The sequence below is a fragment of the Nelumbo lutea genome, chromosome 6, assembly GCF_056320005.1.
Source record: "Nelumbo lutea isolate HS-2025 chromosome 6, American lotus-T2T, whole genome shotgun sequence".
Taxonomy (NCBI): Eukaryota; Viridiplantae; Streptophyta; class Magnoliopsida; order Proteales; family Nelumbonaceae; genus Nelumbo; species Nelumbo lutea.
This window is the reverse complement of record NC_142689.1, coordinates 55,886,647-55,906,364: the sequence shown is the minus strand read 5'-3', so window position 1 is coordinate 55,906,364 and position 19,718 is coordinate 55,886,647. Positions and strand designations below refer to the sequence as shown.

At 39.7% G+C, this 19,718-nt stretch overlaps 1 protein-coding gene across 4 annotated transcripts; it reads right to left on the bottom strand.

Annotated features, from left to right (window-relative positions):
- Positions 1-2,174: 2,174 nt before the first annotated feature.
- LOC148848975 (polyamine-modulated factor 1-binding protein) lies at positions 2,175-19,512 on the bottom strand. 4 transcript variants are annotated; one of them, XM_088950406.1, is made up of 3 exons: positions 19,354-19,512; positions 15,721-16,606; positions 2,175-2,716 (listed from the first exon to the last, which is right to left on the bottom strand). In XM_088950406.1, exons 2-3 carry the CDS (start codon positions 16,584-16,586, stop codon positions 2,680-2,682), a joined length of 903 nt encoding a protein of 300 aa, XP_088806532.1. In that variant the 5' UTR covers positions 16,587-16,606; positions 19,354-19,512; the 3' UTR covers positions 2,175-2,679. The 4 variants fall into 4 exon arrangements, with proteins under 4 accessions (XP_088806532.1, XP_088806529.1, XP_088806530.1 ...); XM_088950403.1 differs by having other exon boundaries at positions 2,175-2,609; XM_088950404.1 differs by having other exon boundaries at positions 2,175-2,609; positions 15,721-16,648; positions 19,354-19,481.
- Positions 19,513-19,718: the final 206 nt, after the last annotated feature.

Here is a 19,718-nt window from a genome sequence, read left to right as displayed (position 1 = left end):
TCATGTATAAATACATAAGTGCCTCTAAAACCAACCAACCCAATCTGTTAAGTGAGTTCACATTTGTGCCTCACAGAGTCCGTCTCACATGCCGGCATCCCACATGCACATCTCTTCTCGGTATTTATCATTAGGAGATGTTTTCAATCAGGCGCGAATATGATTTATGTAGCGAATTAAGTCTCGTGATTGATGCCCTTCTGTATCGAATCAACCTACTCAGCGGGTAACTGCATGCCTGGCCAACCAAAGTGTCGTATGCGAAGTTGTAAGTACAACTTCTGCAATCAGACCAGGCACTGTGTTAAGAAGACAATTATGACTGCATTTGTCTCCTATCTACCTAAGCTTTACTTTTTCAATCAATAATGCCCCCTCCCTCCTTCCATCGCCATGCAAATGGACAAAACATCAGAAACCAGAAGAGGAATAGTGTTTGTGGGATTGGAGGGAGTGTGGGTATTGGATAGTCAGCAACTCAGCATCAGAAAAACTACAATAACAACAAAAGAGTAGTACATGCAAGAAGGGCATGGGTTTTGGAGGTTGATGAGCTGGTACCATCTCAGCTAATGGCCTCCACCGTTGGCGTTGAGCTTCCTTCAATAAATTTCTTTCCTTTCAGCTTCAGCTTCAGGTAATCTCTGACAATGGTGAGTGGTGGATCTCAATATCCATGCATCAAAAGCGTCTAATAGGGTCTCAATCTGAAACCTCTGGTGTCAGCTCTGGATTTAGCACTTGTTCTTGAATGTTGTAGTCGGCATCAAGGAGAGAGAATTATAAAGTCACAACAATGCTTGTACTTCCTAGACTTGAAATCGGAAGCCTAGCACAATACAAGTAACAATTGGAGTAGCCCCCATTTTTCCTCAGTGAAGTTGAACACCCATATATTAGTGAACCAGGACGTTGCTAAAGGGAAGACACCTCATAAATCTTATTATTATGATGACATTGACACTCATTGTAAAATTCACATCGGTAGTGTCATCAGCAAGAGAGGTTGAATGATTGTAGACCCCATGTATTTTATAACTGGTGTGGAATGTTATAATTGGTTCCGCAGCCTACAAATAGCTAAAACTGTAAACAGGAGAGACCTTTTAGTGTATGCTTCCAATTTTAGCACTAATACTCGATTTGGAAGGATTACGAATACAAATATGTAGTGTAAATACATACAGAATACGACACAAGATCTGCCCACAAAAACTCTGCCCACATCTACTCATAACACACTATCTCCGTGAATTGGGAACATCTCCCCCTGCATAATACTATACAGAAGGATCTGATATTCTTCATGTGTGGTTGCGATGCTATGTGAGTAAACATTGGCAGAATTCTCATAGGCAGGAGATCCAGACTCACAAAATACAAGGTTTTGCACTCTATATATTTGTATTTGTACTCCTTCCAAATGGAGCCTAAAGATAAAATTTTTTAATCTTTTTTAGTTCTAGCCTCTAAGAAACCAGTAAGGCTAATAGAGCACTTAATGCCATCTTATAAAGCCTCATATAAACTGAGGTTGTAGGTGGTTTGATTTTCCTCAGAATGATGGATCACAATCCCCATCCATCAACATGTGGCAATTCAGGATACCTCAGCATGAGATGCCAATCAACTGGCTGGTAAGGTCTCCTGCTGGTCGTAACAAAGACTTGGGATCAAATCCTGCCTGCACCTGGGTTGGGGAATGGGCTTCGGGCTACTCCTGTTGTGTAGTCCGTCAAAGAAATTAAATAAAAAAAGAATAGCCTCTTCGAAAATAAAGTAATAAACCCTTTCGGCTTTCGCATATCTCAAAGTCATGAGGACCATGGTGAGCCCCAACGCATCAACATGAGTTGGTGCATCCAGTCCATAGAATAGCAACAAGCTGGAGATGAATAATCTTCAGTCGCCCTCCCTCTGCAGTGCATTTATGCAGTAAACAGTTGAAGGCTGAGGATAACTTACCATGGGATGAGAAATGAGAATGTCTTGTTAAAGGGAAAATCTATGATACCGGAAAGACATGATACAGGAAGAGCTGATTGGTCATGAATACCACCTGATTGGTCACCTCTTTTATGATACCAGTTGATTGGCAGTAAGTTTTTCCAGTATCATAGTCAAACCCCTCATCAAAAACTCAAAATACAACAAGCAAAAAGATGGACAAAAGATTTTATGTTTGTTGAATACACTACACGCATGCAGCAATGCCTGGAATTTTGTAACTTAGATCAAGAGACGAGTACATCAGAGAATAACACAATGGAACTGAACTTTTACAAATATCACAATTTTTTCTCTTAATGATGAGCCTAAACATGGGTTGCAATCTAAAAGATTTGCTCACTCTCACTCCGGTGGATTTGCAAATGGTGTTTTGTGAAACACCCCCCCAAGCCAAAGATCAACGGTAGGTAAAGGAATTAGGCTAGGAACTAGACTAAGCATTCAGTGCCATTACCTTGCACTGTTCATTCATGGCCAACAGTTGGGCCTCTTTCTTGTCAAGAAGAGCACTTAGCCTAACATTCTCCTCCATCAATTTTTGGACTTCAGCCTCTTTCCGCATCTTTTCACCCTCCAAGTGATTCGTCTTGGCAACCAGCCTGCTTTCACAAGAAAACCATGTAGCCAGGAAAACATGTTTTAAAAGGAGGACGCAAGGTACTAAAGTTTTCACCATACCAAGGAAAATGATAAGAAATTGAAGTTCCTGCAAGTACCAGCAACTTGTATTTTCATTTAATGGTAGAATGGTTATAGTTGAAAAGTTCCAGAATAATCAAACATTGGCCAAAGCAAACTCTTTAAGTCTGTAATTAGACTACAAATACCAAAATCTTCCTAAAGTGCATTAAATGAATCTTGGGGAAGTTGGATACCATCAACTCTCCCAAAAAGAAACTTATTGGAGACATGTATAGAGTGAAGTGGCTCGAAGAGGTATTTCCTATGATATAGTTTTTATGCTACTTTCATTTTTAGATTAAAGTTCAGTTCTATTAACAGTATTCTAAAGGCAAGTTGACTGATACTGATAAAAAAAGGCAAGTTGGCTTATAATCCAGATGAAATCAAAGAAGCAAGCTAGTATATTCAAGATGGTACACGACTCGTGCAACCAAATTATGAGTGTGCAAATTGAGGACGTTGCCACTACTTAATCCTCTCAAGGTGAATATCTTGTTGGCCATCCCTGATTATAGGACTTTGGGCTTTTATTCCCCTGGACACAAAAGTTATTATTCTTTATTCTCCAACCCCAATGCCCATGTATTTGCCAAAAAACAAACTTGGTTTTCATTGTTCTGCCATGGTATGCTTCCTTTTGTGGCATGTAGTGCTTGGAAAGATCAACATGTATATTCAAAATAAAAGAAAGGATTGGCCATCTTGCTTTCTCATATCCCCCAACTCCCCTAGTTTGAATAATGTCCTTAAATAGCTGGTAACCAGCCTCACATCTACATTGTGAAGAAACAAGAACTATGCCATTTCAATAGTAAATTTCAGTTGGTTTTGGCTCCCAAGCAAAGCTCTACTAGAATTTCTCTTACTGTTCTTCACTAGAATCTCATTGAAATCCCACAGTCAACACTCTACCACCACTATCAGATAAGGGCTTCCCATACAGGTTGACAGACAGATCATGTTACTTTTGGTGGCAGTTATCATGGTAACCCAGATCTAGCTGGCATAGGAATAGCAATATTGTCAATGCAATGAGGCACCAAGTAGTTGCTACAACCTTCCTAGGTGATGTGGCAACAACCTGGTGCCTAGGCACTGACAGGTAAACTACAAAATAACGATGCAATCTTACTGTACGAGTACGTGTATATGCATGCATATATACATGGGGACCATACATTTCCACCTTATTAATGAAATACATCACTTGAGCTTATCAAGAAAAATGCATATATGAATATTTTTATATCCAATCCGATGCATAAGTTAAATATAGAATGCTAGTATACAATTAAAGGTATGATATAGAACATTCAACATACCGTCTCTATTTTGCAAACATAAAGAAAAGTTGGATAGGCTGATACAAGAAGTGACAGTATTTGTATTCCATAGAGTTGTTTAGGCAACTCCATACATAAACAAGGTTACCATAACAGATGACACTAAAGCTAAGGTGTTGTGATAACCTTGTTGACTTCATATGCTCTCACCCAACCACATGTTATCAAAGATGCTAGGCCTAAAAGTAATTGGCCTGCATAACAATCTGACGACATTGTAATTCTATTTTAAAAGCTAAACATAAACGAATAAAACTTTAAATCAGCTAACTGGAGTTGCAGATGACACACCAAATCCAAGGTGTAAATTCCCCTCAGAAGGGCTAGGATAGCAAGAAGATTACAAACTTCTTTAATGTTGGTTCTTGGACACTTGGCTAACACTATAATGTGGACCAAGAAGACCGGTTCTGGCTTTGGAGATGGGCATACTGTTTGAGTGAGATTAGAGAAATCCCCCATTGATGGGTCCAATAATCACATTAATTGTAATTTTTGGGACACCATACAATTTGCTGTCTGAACTCAAACAATCAATTTATTTTGTTGTGGAAGAATGTCAACCTATGACAATACAGAGCCCATAAGAAGGATGATATACATTATGCATCACCTGCTCAGATGGAACACAGCTGTCCAGCAATCCAAAATGCACTTAAAAGCTTCATGGACTTGGAACAAAAACATGGATGAAACAACAATTTTGGTTGGAGAACTAGTGTTACCTAACTCATGTGACATGGGTGCTTAAGTGTCAAGAAGTATCTGACATGTCTACCTCTAGAAATACTAATATTGGTGACATGACTGCAAAATTATTTAAAAATATATTGATAAGTACATCATATTATTTTGTTTGACTATTAACTACTACCTATTTCTGATAGTTATCATCATCGTCATAACACTATAATTAAGGATGCATGTACAGAGGTGGCCCAGGAACATTATGAGTCAAATTTTCACTTTTATTAGCTAAGGTTAAGATGACACTGGTCACGCCCAAGCCCAAGCCCTAGAAACGCATTATAATGCCCACTTAGGAGAGGGTACTTTGGGCCCAACATAGAAAAAGGGGTATGACTACAAAAATTTTAAAGTAGTAGTTAAAGTTTATAAGGAGTACCTTAGGTACGGTTTTTTTTATCAGTAAAAATGTATCTTATTAAATTCAGATTAAAAGCAGTTTATACAACTTGGTGATGGGACTGTTGATCCCCTTTAATCATTCTATTCTACCCCTCATTACAGTGCAGCCCAAAATAATTGTTGTCTCAATGCCCCCTGTTTTGCTAATCCATCAGCTAGCCCATTTGCACTTCTTCGGACCCATTTAAATTCAGCATCAACCTCCTTTGCAATCTTCTCCACTTCCCTAATCACATGTTTAAATGTCCATGGGGTATGGCTGCTATATTTTGCCCATGCTATTACTACTTTTGAGTCCCCTTCCACTTCAACATGTCTGCATCCTAGTTGTTTGGCTAGCTTTAACCCTTGTAGTAATGCCAATAGTTCAGCCTTCAGCAAGTGTCATTGCCAGTCGGTCCTAAGAACATTCCCAATATCCTCCTGTCAGAATTTCTTAATATCCTCCGGTTCCTGAGATGCCTGGATTTCCAAAGGAGCACCCATCAAAATTCAGCTTTACTTTATTGCTTTTTGGTGGTTTCCATTCTAACCTTACTTTATCTCTTACTCTCAAAGATTGTGCTACTTCGGACCATGTTCTTAGAATGCCTACGACTGAGAAGACTTGAAAGCTATCCAAGGATTTTACCCAATGGGCTACTTTCACCTTGATACTATCAATCACTTCCCCTATTGTTCTACTTTTTTCCAAGAAAATTTTGTCGTTCCTCTCTTCCCATGTTACCCAACAAATTGCTTCCTTTGTTGCTTTCCACATTACCATCCCTCTTTTCCTTCGTTATCTCAAGAAATCATTGTTGAAGAATCCTGCCACATCTTGAGGGGGAACCCACCTGCAGCCAAAGAGAGTACAAAAGAATTCCCAGATTTGATGCACAAAAGAATAGGATATCATTAAATGATAAAGGGTCTGACCACTTTCCTTACACAAAGAACACACATGAGGAGAAAGGCAAATATATGGCCTCCTTTTCTGCAGCATATCACAAGTGTTTACCTTACCAAGGAATACTTCCTAACAAAAGGCTTGGATCTTTGGGGGAATAGGCTTGCTCCAAATTTCTTCACAGGGAACATCCCACCTAGAAGGTTAGGTGAGGCAAGTACTTTGAAGAAAGAGGAGCAAGAAAAGAGGCCATCTGGGAGGCAAGTACCTTAGGTACAATTCAACATGCTTGCTGAGAAACGGTTTTATAAAGCACCTTGAAGAACTTTCATGCAAGGACAAAGACTACCAAAAAATAGAGCGAAAGGGAAATAAGAAATGTATGGCAATAGAGACCAAGGTTTTAAATTTCGCAACGTATCGGCCGATACGGGCCGATACGTATCGTTTCGGAAGGGTTCCGATACACGAAACATGTATAATTAGATGGTTTCGTATTTTTTCATTCGTATCGACCTCGTATCAAACCATTTCGGGTATGTATCGGCCTCGTATCGAACTGTTTCAGGTATGTATCGGCCCATACAACCCGAAACGGTCCAATACACACTATGTATCAGCCGAATTTAATTTCCCTCTCCTTTTTAAATTTAAATTTAATTTATCTCTTCTCTATCTCATTAATGTCAATTTTAATTAAGCCTTAAAGTTTGAGATGTCACTAAATGCTAATATTATTTAATTAAATGCTCATTTGAGTTACCTTTAACTACGGCAATTAATATGTCATTAAATGTTATTTAAGTCAAATAACTTGTTAAAAAGCACAGACCGAATGTAACAAGTTTTGAACCCAAGTCATTTTCTTACAACAATAATTAATTAACCATTATGCCAACCTCAATTGCTTATTAAAGCAACATGTTTTTTTATTGGTGGATGTGTTTCCCAACAAATGCTAAAATTTGATTATTAATATTTATATAATAATAAGATGAATACAAATTATATTTATTTATTAAAAATTAAGGTATATACTAACTTGTATATATAATAAATATGTTGGGACCCAAACACTCCCCCCGAACCCAACTATGGGAGTGGAGCAGACCACGACCCATCAGTAGTTCACAAGGAGACAGAAAGGACACGCAACAGAGCCCCAGAGTTAGTTACACTCAGAGTTGGTTACTCTGTAGCCAGAGGATATTCCCTCCATGATATCTTCCAGAGTTAGTTACCCTGCAATCAGAGGATATTCCCTCTATGATTACACCTGTAGGCCAGCTATATAAGGCCATAATCATATAATAAAAGGTGTGAATGAATATCCTTTCATTTTTCTCTCTCTGAGTCCATCCTCTTCCTACCTTCCCTTCTCTTCTTCCCCTTCATCTTCTGTTTCAGGAAGTTAAGCCACCCTCGAAGGGGCTTCCGAGGTGAGCAGTAACTCATCAAGTTGGTATCAGAGCCAGGCTATCCAGATCGCAAGCCAGCTATGCCGCAAGCACGTTCCTCTACCATGGATGATTGAGTCGACCGGCTTGAGATTGGGCTCCACCAAGTGCTGAACGAACTCAGGGAACTCAAAGTGGTCGTCTCCAACATCGCCTCTCAGCAACAATCCAGCGAGACTAGTCACCCAGCAGGGGCGGAAGCCTCTACTTCCAGCAGCCAAAGAACTAGGTATTACCCCACCAGAAAAGTCACTAAGATCAACTTTCCCAACTATTCTGATGGAGATCCCATTCCTTGGATCTTCAAAGCAGAAAGATTTTTCGAGTACCACGAAATCCCTTCACACCAGCACGTCTCCATCACTTCCATTCACCTAGAAGGAGATGCGATTATTAGGTTCCAATGGTATCGTCAAAACCATCCTCAAGTAACTTGGGTGGAGTTCACTGAAGCTCTATGCATCCGTTTTGGGTCGACGTCGTTCGTGGATTACGACGAACTCCTCACTCGGTTAAAGCAGACTGGGACGGTAGCAGACTACCAGCTCGAGTTCGAGAGAATGGAAACCAGGGTACATGGATGGCTGGAGAAGGCCTTAGTGGGGTGTTTTGTGGGAGGCCTCAAAGAGGATATCCGCCTGGAGGTGAGGGCTCTCCGTCCAGCGACAGTCATGACTGCGGTGGGTTTGGCTCGCCTGCAAGAAGAGAAAATCAACAACATGCGCAGAGCCAGCAAGCTGTCCTACCCAAATGTGAGGGTTACCCAACGGACCGATCAGCAACCCATGAAACAAGTTGGGGATTCTCAGAAGCCCATTTTGCCCAGGCCCACTATGCCCTTCAAACGCCTCTCATGGGCTAAGATGCAGGCCCGACGCAAGAAGGACCTCTGTTACAACTATGATGACAAGTTTGGGCCGGGCCATAAGTGTTGGGTCCAGCGAGTGTTTCTCCTTCAGACAGAGGAAGAGCCAAAAGGGGCAGAACCAAAGCACATAGAAGACTGTAAACTGATATCAGACGAACCATAACCTGTCGGAGCCAAGATCTCCTTACATGCTCTCATGGGCCTCAACCCTCGTCAGTCCATGCAAGTAGAAGGAAGATTGGTTGGTCGGTCTATGATGATCTTGATTGACAGTGTCTCTACCCTGAATTTCATCACTTGTCGTTTGGCTAAGCAACTAGGTATGACTATACAACCCACTCCTCTCTTTTCGATCCATGTGGCTAATGGGAGTCAGATGTTATGTGATGGTGTATGTAAGAAGGAAAAGATCCTCATACAGGGCCATAATTTCGTGGTAGATCTAAACCCATTGGAATTCTCGGGGGCTGATATTATTTTGGGAATTCATTGGTTACGTGGCCTAGGTCCTGCACTTTGTGGTTGGGCCAAAATGACAATGGATTTTTACCAGGATGGTCAGACTTGTCATTTACAAGGGGTGCGGCCCCCTAGTCCCCAAGGTGATACTTTAGCTTCCATGATACGGGCCTCCAATGATGCTGGACAGCCCTTATTTATGCACTTAGGCATTCGGCCCACGGTCCCAATTTTAAACAATCAGGGTTGTGACCAACCCACGGAAGCCCAACACGAGGCCTTACAATCGATACTCGATCAGTTTGGTGACATATTCAAGGAACCGAACCAATTACCTCCACCCCGGGCTCATGACCATCAGATACCCCTCTTACCAGATTCCAAACTGGCCAATGTGAGGCCATATAGATACCCTTATTTCCAGAAGCTAGAAATTGAGAAGGCAGTAAGAGAGCTATTGGACAAAGGGCATATACAGACCAGCACCAGCCCTTTTTCATCCCATGTACTCCTAGTGAAGAAGGATGGTAGTTGGCGTTTTTGCGTAGATTACCGGGCCCTGAATCAAATTACAGTGAAGGACAAGTTTCCGATACCCCTCATTTATGAATTGCTGGACGAGTTAGGGGAAGCACAAGTGTTCTCCAAACTAGACCTGCGATCTGGGTATCATCAGATCCGGGTTCACCAGGCTGACATCCACAAGACAGTCTTTAGAACCCACGACGGCCATTATGAGTTTCTAGTTATGCCATTTGGACTCACCAACGCCCCCTCCACCTTTCAGGCCCTCATGAATGACATCTTTAGGCCATTCCTAAGGCGATTTATTCTAGTGTTTTTCGATGACATTCTGGTTTACAGCAGGGATTGGGACACCCATATGGAACATCTGAAACTTACCCTCACAACTCTAAGGGAGCACCAGTTACATGCCAAAATGACAAAGTGTTCCTTTGGACAAAGATAGATTCAGTACTTAGGCCATGTGGTTGCAGCAGGGCGGGTCATGGCAGACCCAGAAAAGATAGATGCCATCCAAAAGTGGCCCAAGCCCACTACTGTAAAGGCTCTCAGGGGTTTTCTTGGGCTTACCGGTTATTATAAGCGCTTCATTAAGGGGTATGGATTTATGGCCGCCCCTCTAACGCGTCTGTTAAAGAAGGATTCTTTCGGTTGGGCTGATGATGCCCAACGGGCCTTTGAAGATTTGAAGATAGCAGTTTCTAGTCCTCCAGTCCTCACTCTTCCGAACTTCTCTCAGCCCTTTGAGATAGAGTGTGATGCATTGGGTGTAGGGGTAGGGGCCATCCTGATGCAGAAAGGGCAGCCCATTGCTTATTTCAACAAGGCTCTCTCAGCAGCTCACCAAAATCAGTCCACTTATGTCAAGGAAATGATGGTTGTGGTAATGGCAGTACAGAAATGGTGTACATACCTATTGGGACGCCAATTTATTATAAGAACAGACCAACGAAGTTTGAAGTACATAGCAGAACAAAGGGTGCACACCCCGGAGCAACAAAAATGGCTTAGTAAACTGATGGGATTTGACTACCACATAGAGTATAAGCCTAGGCCCACAAACTGAGTAGCTGATGCCTTATCACGGGTAGAAGAGCTAGCCCAACTGACCTACTCTCAGCCCAGTTTTCCCTTGTTTGAAGCTATACGACAAGAAGCCAGGTCTGATCCGCAGCTACAGGACATTAGGGATAAGTGGAGACGTGACCCTTCCTAGGTTGTGTGTTACCAAATTGTAGGACCTGATCTTTTCTTTAGGGGCAGGTTTGTGGTTGCTCCAAATTCCGCCCACAAAACTGAACTGTTAAGGTTGTTTCATGATTCCGCGTTGGGAGGACATTCAGGGGTGCTACGGACCCTAAGAGGCTCAGCAGCCACTACCATTGGGTAGGAATGCGCAAGGATGTGTTGCACTATGTATCCGAATGCCAAACCTACCAACAGCAAAAATACTCCTCACAGTCTCTCGCGGGCCTTCTACAACCCCTCAAGATTCCAGAGCAAGTGTGAGAAGACCTCTCCATGGACTTCATCACGGGACTTCCCCGTTCTGCAGGGAAGGGGGTTATCATGGTAGTGGTTGACCGTCTCACCAAGTACAGCCATTTCTCTGCATTGCCTCACCCTTACACCGCAGCAATGGTGGCTGACATCTTCATACGGAACGTCACAAAACTGCATGGAACACCAAGATCCATTGTCTCGGACCGTGAACCTGCCTTCCTGAGTTCATTCTGGAAGGAATACTTCCGATTGTAAGGAACCCAACTGCACTCGTCCACAAGTTATCACCCGCAGACTGATGGACAGACTGAAGTTCTTAATCGATGCTTAGAAACCTACCTTAGATGCTTCATAGGGGAGAAGCCTAGACAGTGGGCCCACTGGCTCCCATGGGCAGAATACTTGTACAACTCGACTTATCAATTGGCTGCAGGAATGACACCCTTCAAGGCTCTATATGGCAGAGAACCCCCTCCCATATTACCTTATGAATATGGGTCGTCCAAGGTGGCAAAAGTAGAGACCCACCTACTAGCAAGAGACGAGATCCTTAGACTGCTTAAGACCAACTTGACAAAAGCCCAACAACGAATGAAGGTCTGCTATGACTTTCACCACCGCCCATTAGAGTTTCGGGTGGGTGATTTTGTCTACCTTAAGCTCCAACCTTACCATCAGGTCTCAGTGGTAAGACAGGCTTGGCACAAGCTAGCTCCCAGGTATTATGGGCCCTATAAGGTGCTAGAGAGAGTGGGCCTTGTTGCTTACAGATTGGACCTCCCTGCTACCTCAAAGCTTCATCCGGTGTTTCACATCTCACTTCTCAAGAAAGCTATGGGAAATCATACTCCTATCTCATCCAACTTACCCCTGTTCACTGAGGAAGGGGACATTTACACAAAGCCTATCAGAATTATGGATTTCCGTTGGGTTCGACAAGGTGGGCAAGTTGTGCCAGAAGCCAAGGTAGAATGGGCCGGGCTGCCTCCAAAAGACGCCACTTGGGAACCTTATCTAAGGCTGAACGAGAGGTTTCCAAACCTAGACCTTGAGGGCAAGGTCAATGCTAAGGAGGGAGGAATTGTTGGGACACAAACACTCCCCCTGAACCCAACTATGGGAGTGGAGCAGACCACGACCCATCAGCAGTTCAAAAGAGACAGAAAGGACACGCGACAGAGCCCAGAGTTGTTACACTCAGAATTGGTTACTCTGCAGCCAGAGGATATTCCCTCCATGATATCTTCCAGAGTTAGTTACCCTGCAATCAGAGGATATTCCCTCTATGATTACACCTGTAGGCCAGCTATATAAGGCCATAATCATATAATAAAAGGTGTGAATGAATATCCCTTTGTTTTTCTCTCTCTGAGTCCATCCTCTTCCTACCTTCCCTTCTCTTCTTCCCCTTCATCTTCTGTTTCAGGAGGTTAAGCCACCCTCAAAGGGGCTTCCGAGGTGAGCGGTAACTCATCAAAATATTATCTAAATATATATATATAATAAATATTAACTAATAAATGACTTAAAAAGCATTAACTAATAAATATTAGTATATATACACACACATTCATTTTAGTTCTATTATTTTTTCAACGGTTACTAATCATATCCCAATACTTTATATAAATCATTAAAGAATGGTTTTCATGTTTAAATAAATTAGTTATAATCACATACAACTCATTTTTGTTGTTATTCATATTTTTAAGGATTTTTTTTTGGATTTTCTAATGTATCCATGTGTATCTTGATTTTCCATCCGTATCTATGCGTTTCCAAAGCGCATCTCGATACGTCTCTTAAAATTACCTTTTCGATACACCTTGTGTTTCCGATACTTTGAACCTTGATAGACTGATAAAAAAAATTATATGGCAAGAGAGGTCAAATATAAAGGCATTATTCCAGTCCTATAATCTCAATGACAATACTGAGCTCCTGCATATTATTTAATTTTTAATGCCTTCATTCTCTCTCTCCAATGCATGTTCTTTGTTCATATACTGGTTGACATTGCTGCCACAGTAACAATGTTGAAGACAGTAAAGCATATGACAATGAGGAAGACATTGAAGTATAGATCAATTTAAATGCATGAAGAATGAATATAATGGAAGAAGCAGAAATTCAGGTTACTGTACAGATGAAATTGTTGGACATGATAGGGTGGATGGAATGAAGATGACTGTTCTTTGTTTGTTTGCAGAAAGCATCAACCATCACTCTAGATTCCAATTATATTGAAGGAGATAAGCCAAGTAATTAAATTAAGGAAATTAAAGGCTGGGAACCCTTGCATTGGCAGGACTTGTGACACTAACATGTTGGTATCAACTGTTAATGTTTAGAAAATCTAAAGGACAAGGTCCACATGACAAGTATTAGTGACTCTGGACAGCTTGGCACTAGAATTGGATCTACTGGCAGCCTGGTGGCAGAAAATATGATAAGCAACCAGTGGAAAAGGATGCTAAGAACAGCAAAAGCCTAGAATATACACAACAATGGAGTTAACTAGGTCATTTCCCAGAACCAACCTCTAAACCCTTGTCACAGTAGAAGAAATGACAAATAAAATTTTTGTCACTCACTACTTCACTAGTTCTTTGGTACCATTGTGTTCTACCTGAAACATTTTGGGTCGATCAACACAAAATTGTAAGACATGTATTATCACATCAAATATGGGATTCACTTAGCCAGGATGATTAGACTCCACATGCCCCCCAAAAACAAATCTGCTGTATGCAACCTTTTGAAATCTTTGTGAACCCTAACACTTCTTGATCAGAAGAAGAGCTCCGAAAGACCCAGGTGTTTCTCTCATACCAGATGCACCAAAAAACCGCCATAGGGATTAAACACCACACAACCTTCCCCCTTTTGCTTAAGCCAATAACCTGCTGTATGATACTGATCAAAAAACAAACCTGCTGTATGATACTGATCAAAAAACAAATCTGCTGTATGACAACCTTCCGAAATCTTTGTGAACTGCCAGGAGCACAGCCTCCCTTTAATACTCCCCAACGCTTCTTGATCAGAAGAAGATCAGCACTGAAAGACCCAGGTGTTTCTCTCATACCAGATGCACCAAGAAACTGCCATAGCCCATAGGGATTAAACACCACTAGCTAAAAATTCAATATTCTCCAAGTTACTAGAATCCACTGTATAGTAATTTTTAAGAAGGTAAATTATATATATAAATATATATACCATGTACACCGATGCCCTGTACATGGGAATGTATAAATCAAAAACAGAAAGGAGAAAGATCAACAATAGAACAAAATATCCTTATAAAAAATCTGCCGTGCAATACTGATCAAAATACAAATCTGCTGTATGATAACCTTCTGAAATCTTTGTGAACTGCCATCCAATAGCACAGCCTCCCTTTAATACTCCCTAACACTTGTTGAAAAGAAGAAGATGAGCTCTGAAAGACCTAGGTGTTTCTCTCATACCAGATGCACCAAGAAACTGCCATAGGGATTAAACACCACACTAACTTCCCCCTTTTGCTAGAGCCAATAAGCTGCCAACTTAGCTAAAAGCTGGTTACTAATCCACTATATAGTATTTATAGTTTTTTTTCAATTTTCTAGAATAGTCTTCTGCTGCTTACTTTTTTTTTTTTTTTGATATCTTTTTAAGGGCTACACAACAGGGGATAGTCCAACCCCCAACTCAGGTGCAGGTAGGATTTGATCCCAAGTCTCCGCTACGACCAGCAGGAAACCTTACCAACCAGCTGGTTGGCACCTTGCAATCTTCTGCTGCTTAGATTACTTACATAGCTTAACCATATTTTAATGCTTCCTACCCCTATGGGAATGAAACCTGATATGGCATTTACTATTAATTTATAATCATGAATACAGTCAATTAATTTGGTTAGAGAACCAAAAAGTGTATTAGAGTATGACACGGGATAATAGTGTGATATTTCTGGGTCTTAGATGTTTAATACCTTACCTTTCAAAAAAAAAAAAGATATTTAATCTTGGTGAACCGGAATTACTAGTCTACAGTTTTTGGTATAAATTATGTGCATTACTATATTAGAAGCAGTAGGACAGTCTCACAGGATATTTAGATCCATGCTGAGAAATTTATATTTTTGCCACTTTATTGTTCCAATGAGGTTTTCATCATTCTAGTTTTCTCATACTTTGCTGGGTTTGTTTTTTTCTTTTCCAGTAAGGTAGATTTTAAACTAATACCAAGTATGATGCAATTGCTAAGTGTTAACCTATCAAAATCACAGTTTTCCAACATAACAATGGAAACCATACCTGAAGCAATACATCATGCATGTTAGTCCTAAAAACTTTGAAAATTTAAAAAAAAAAAAAAACTCTGGTTTACATGAGAATAAGCACCATAAAATATAGAAGACCACTTAATAGAAACATGAAAAGAATGCAATCACAAAATAAGGAGTTTCATCATCATAACTAGAGCCTTACTGAAACTATTTAAGGTTGACCATTTTGGAGGGCTTAACTTTGGTTCAGCTGCTTTGAAAACTCAAATGGAAGAGGCTTTCACAGAGAGCCATCTAAATACAGCTATGATGACCAAATTTGGCTCTCTCAGGTTTTTTACCAAACATTGCTTATGGGCTTTCAAGGTGGGCCCCACCTCAAAAGGCCAAAAGTTGCAGAGTGAAAGCCCTCCCTTACATACATGTAAGCACTAGATATACAAATAATTAAAAAAAACTAAAACCTACAGTGCATACAATAGCAAGAAATCCATCAAGCTCAAAAGGAATATTGTATGGAGGAAAAAATTAGTAAAGGCAAATCAAGACAGACACACCTCTCAAAAAGCCTCTCAATTGTTTGAAATTGCTTCTCCGATGAAAGAAGTGTTTCTCTTACACTGATAAGACTACTGACATAAGACTTTAGGGATTCAAAGTCCTGCTTCACACGACAAAGCTCCTGCTCATTTTCTGCAGCTCGTTGCCTTTGTCTAGATGTTTCTTGCACCATATCTTCCACCTTCTGTCTCATCTCATTCAAAATGCAGTTTGTACCCAGTGCAAATCTTTCCATCTCCTCAACTTTTGCTGACATGCTTTCAATCTGAAGTGCCTTCTTTTTAATCTCTTCCTGACCTAAAGTCACCTTTTCCTTCTCAATTGCTGTTTCAGTTTCTGCCATAATAACCCTTTTAACCAGGGATTCCATGACATCTGTTACCATGCGAACACACTTAAGTATTTCACCAATATAAGCTCCATCATGTTCATCAAATGATCCTTGTTTGTTGCCAATTCTTATCCATGTTTCTTCATCTGTGCAGCTAAAGGAAGAAAGATCAACATCCCTTGACCAATCACATAATGGCGTGCCATTTTTGTCAACAAGCCCCACCCCCTCTTGATGTCTTATCCCACATGAAGTATGGGCTAAATGTGGAACTGCCATTATTCTAGCCTTTGATTTCAAGTATGTAAGCAATGTTGCAGTAGTTTTTACCCTTCTCCAAAGAACTTCTAATTCTTTCTTTGCATCTTCTCCAGAGTCTTGGATAGAAGCCTTTACCTCCACAAGTTTTGCTTGCAATGCATCCACCTGAGATTGATGTCGCTCAATCTCCTGTTTCCAGATGATGCTTGTTTCACTAAGCTGAGACTTCAGGGTTGAGAAGTCAACATCTTCCTCCATTTTCACTGACATGACCTCTTAATTGCAATGAACTGTATTTGAGATGAAACCTTTAATCCAAGAACCAGGGCATGCTAATAATCACGACAGACATACAAATAAATGTACATGGTATGAAATGAAGTAAGAAGGAAATATTTTCTTTTATATATTAAAATAAAAGAAAACACCCTGCTTAATCTTGTTTTATCTTCTAATTAATGCAAGCTGTGAAAAGCCCATTTAAACTAATATTGTGAACAAGTTGTGCTTGGCAGTACCAATCAAGATTAATGCAGCAATGCATTTAAAAGGAAACAATAATTTGAACCGGTGAATATGTCATTACAGTTACAAGTTATGTGTATAACTATGGAAATTTTTATCAGAACTACAAAGGCAGAACTAATAAAGAATGTGCAGAATTCTTGGCTCTTAAGGCATAGCTGTATAGCATCAAATTCTCTTCCTTTCTTTCTAAGAAATATCAGGTCTGATATGTTCGTTCTATCTTTGCATGCATACATGTACGTATGGACATCCATAATTTTGTATAGAAGACAAATGTGTGTGTGTATGTGCTTGGGCATGTACAAAGTTTGATTCTTTATCTATAATAATAACTTTTTTATCAGTATCCATAATAATAACTTTTATTAAGTGGAAAAGGAAGGACTTATAACTAGGGATAGTTCATTTTCCCCCAATACAGCTGATCCCTAGGGATCCCTCCTCTTGGAAAACAGGAAAGGATCAGCCTGCCATTCTCCCTTATTTTCCTACTTTAAGACTAACCGTCAACACTACTAATGCAGTAATTAGGAATAAGAAATTACTTGGCTTAGGACTATGACTTTGACCTGATAGTACAGTAATGTAATTAAGAAAACTAATCCTTATATGTATTTAGGGTAATAGCTCCAAATGTATATCAGAAAAACCACTAATGACAATATCTCCACACCCAAATATGAAATTGTCACAATATACAGGTGATACATCAATACAACAAAATCAAAACATGGGCAAATTTTGTCACTGATCCAATAGTCTGATTTTTTAAAATGATGAGCAGGCTCCACTGGTCCATTACTTTATTTTCTTCTTTGGATTCTTCTTCCTCTGGCTGATCTTTTTTATTTATTTATTTGACAGGCCATCGATCAGTTGTCAACAGTCAGTCACCAGAATGCTAAAGACAGTATTCAATCTCAAGCCTGGGCGTCTGGTGTTTGAATATCCACCCTCAATACTCTGCCAATTATTTACCTGGAATCATCTTTATCAACAAGTTACTTAACATAATGCACTTATCCATTTTGTGAAACCATCAAAACTTGGATAAGTTTTGTTCATCTAAAGAAACTAGGAATACTTTCTGGAGACTAAACATGATTTAGAACTCAAAATCCCTCCCAAGGGCATTGGTTCTGCAAATAAGTTTGGTAAGGTTAGAAATTAGGTTCATATTTGTTAAAGGAGAGACAGTAAACAACTCCAATAAAAGGAAAAGGAACAGCCTATGGGCTTAATGCAGCAGGGAACAATCATGCAATTAATAAAATATGGTCCATCTGTGATACAAAGATCACTACATAAGACTAAAGAATAAACTCAATGCAAGATGTGAATGAAAGGAATGAAAATTTAAAGACATGATTAAGTTAAGCTTGCACAATGAATTTAATTTGTTTATGACAAAAACATGCAAGTGCCCTCATTTTTACTATCATTGAAATACTTGTTTGGTTACCCGTTGAAAGGCCAATATCATAGGAACCAAGTGAGATTTAGGGGAATTATGACAAGAAATGCAGCCCACATATAAATCTACAATTGTAGTCCTTAGTTTTGGATTCTTCTTGAATTTTCAAACTAAAACTTGTTAAATTTGGTTTGGCAGAAATTGGTCTTAAGCTATTCATTTAAGAGAAATTTGAAACTTGTGATATATAAAGCTGTACCACAAATGGGTATTATGTTAAAGAGCCACTAGAAATCCTGAAACTAGGGCAAGAAATTTGTATAAGGCTTCCAGTTTTGCTATAATGTAAACAACTACCAATTTCAATAGACATTCTAAAATTGTATTTTTCTTTTGTGCAGCTTGATTCCATATAGCCTAGAAATGCAGTTCTTCTAGTTCTTTTTGGTGGTGCAACCGTGCAAGTATAACTCCATCCAAGGTCAAGAAGATCTGCAACTACAGCTCTTGTACACTAACTCTTTTACTATGTTTTTAATCACAACTATCAACTCTAATTGATAGAGCGTCTTAGATATTGAATGGTTAGATATTGACTGATGAACTTTACAAGAGTCAACTGAACTAAGTAAACATCCAACAAAACGATGGAAGTCATTATGAGTTTCAACATTAACTACAGCTTTTGTTTAAACAGATATTCGACGATTAATGATAGATGGCCATCTTTACCCAACAAAAACAAAGAAAACAACCCAAATTGATGATCTTAGAAATACGTGTATAAATCCAAAGTCTTAAAGCTCCAAAGAAAAACTACTCCGCCTGGACGAACTATGGATAAACCCTAGATCATAAATAACCAATAAAAGCTAAACCCGGTAAACCAAATGAAAAATTACTTATTACTCGAGAAAATTCAAACTCCAAGAGAAACTCGATCAGAATACAAACCAAGAAACAGTAAATAATACGGAAACATAGACTACCGAACAAAATCAAACTGAATTTATGGACACAAAATTATTTTAAAAATAAAAGACTTTCATGAATAATTTGCAAAATATATATAGGATTCGGATTAAGAGATTAAACCTTCAAATTTGAGGGACTGGAGGAAACCTTTGAAGGGTTTTGATTCCAGATGTGAGAGCCTGAGAGGTTTCTTTCAACCCGTTTTCTGATGGGAGGAAAATGGAGAGGGAACTGGGAACAGGGAAGGTGGGTTTTTTGTCTTTTTAGCTTTTTTATTTTATCTTTTTTTCACTTCTAATCCATTAATTTTAACCGTCCGATCTGGTTGTCTCTGATGACATACCCGTGCGCGTATTTCAGTATCGAGTGATCGTTGTTTCCATTGGTCTATTATACACGCAAGAGAAAAAAAAAAAAGTTTACCAGCATCAATAATAGAGTGGATTTTGAGCCGATTAAAAATAGGATCTCGTTTGGATCACCCC

Coding starts and splice junctions, on each gene's coding strand:
- LOC148848975 (XM_088950403.1), bottom strand. CDS start 16,586: ATGTCAGTGAAAATGGAGGAAGATGTTGACTTCTCAACCCTGAAGTCT. Junction 2,610..15,720: donor ATTGAGAGGCTTTTTGAGAG/GTGTGTCTGTCT, acceptor TTGTGAAAGCAG/GCTGGTTGCCAAGACGAATC.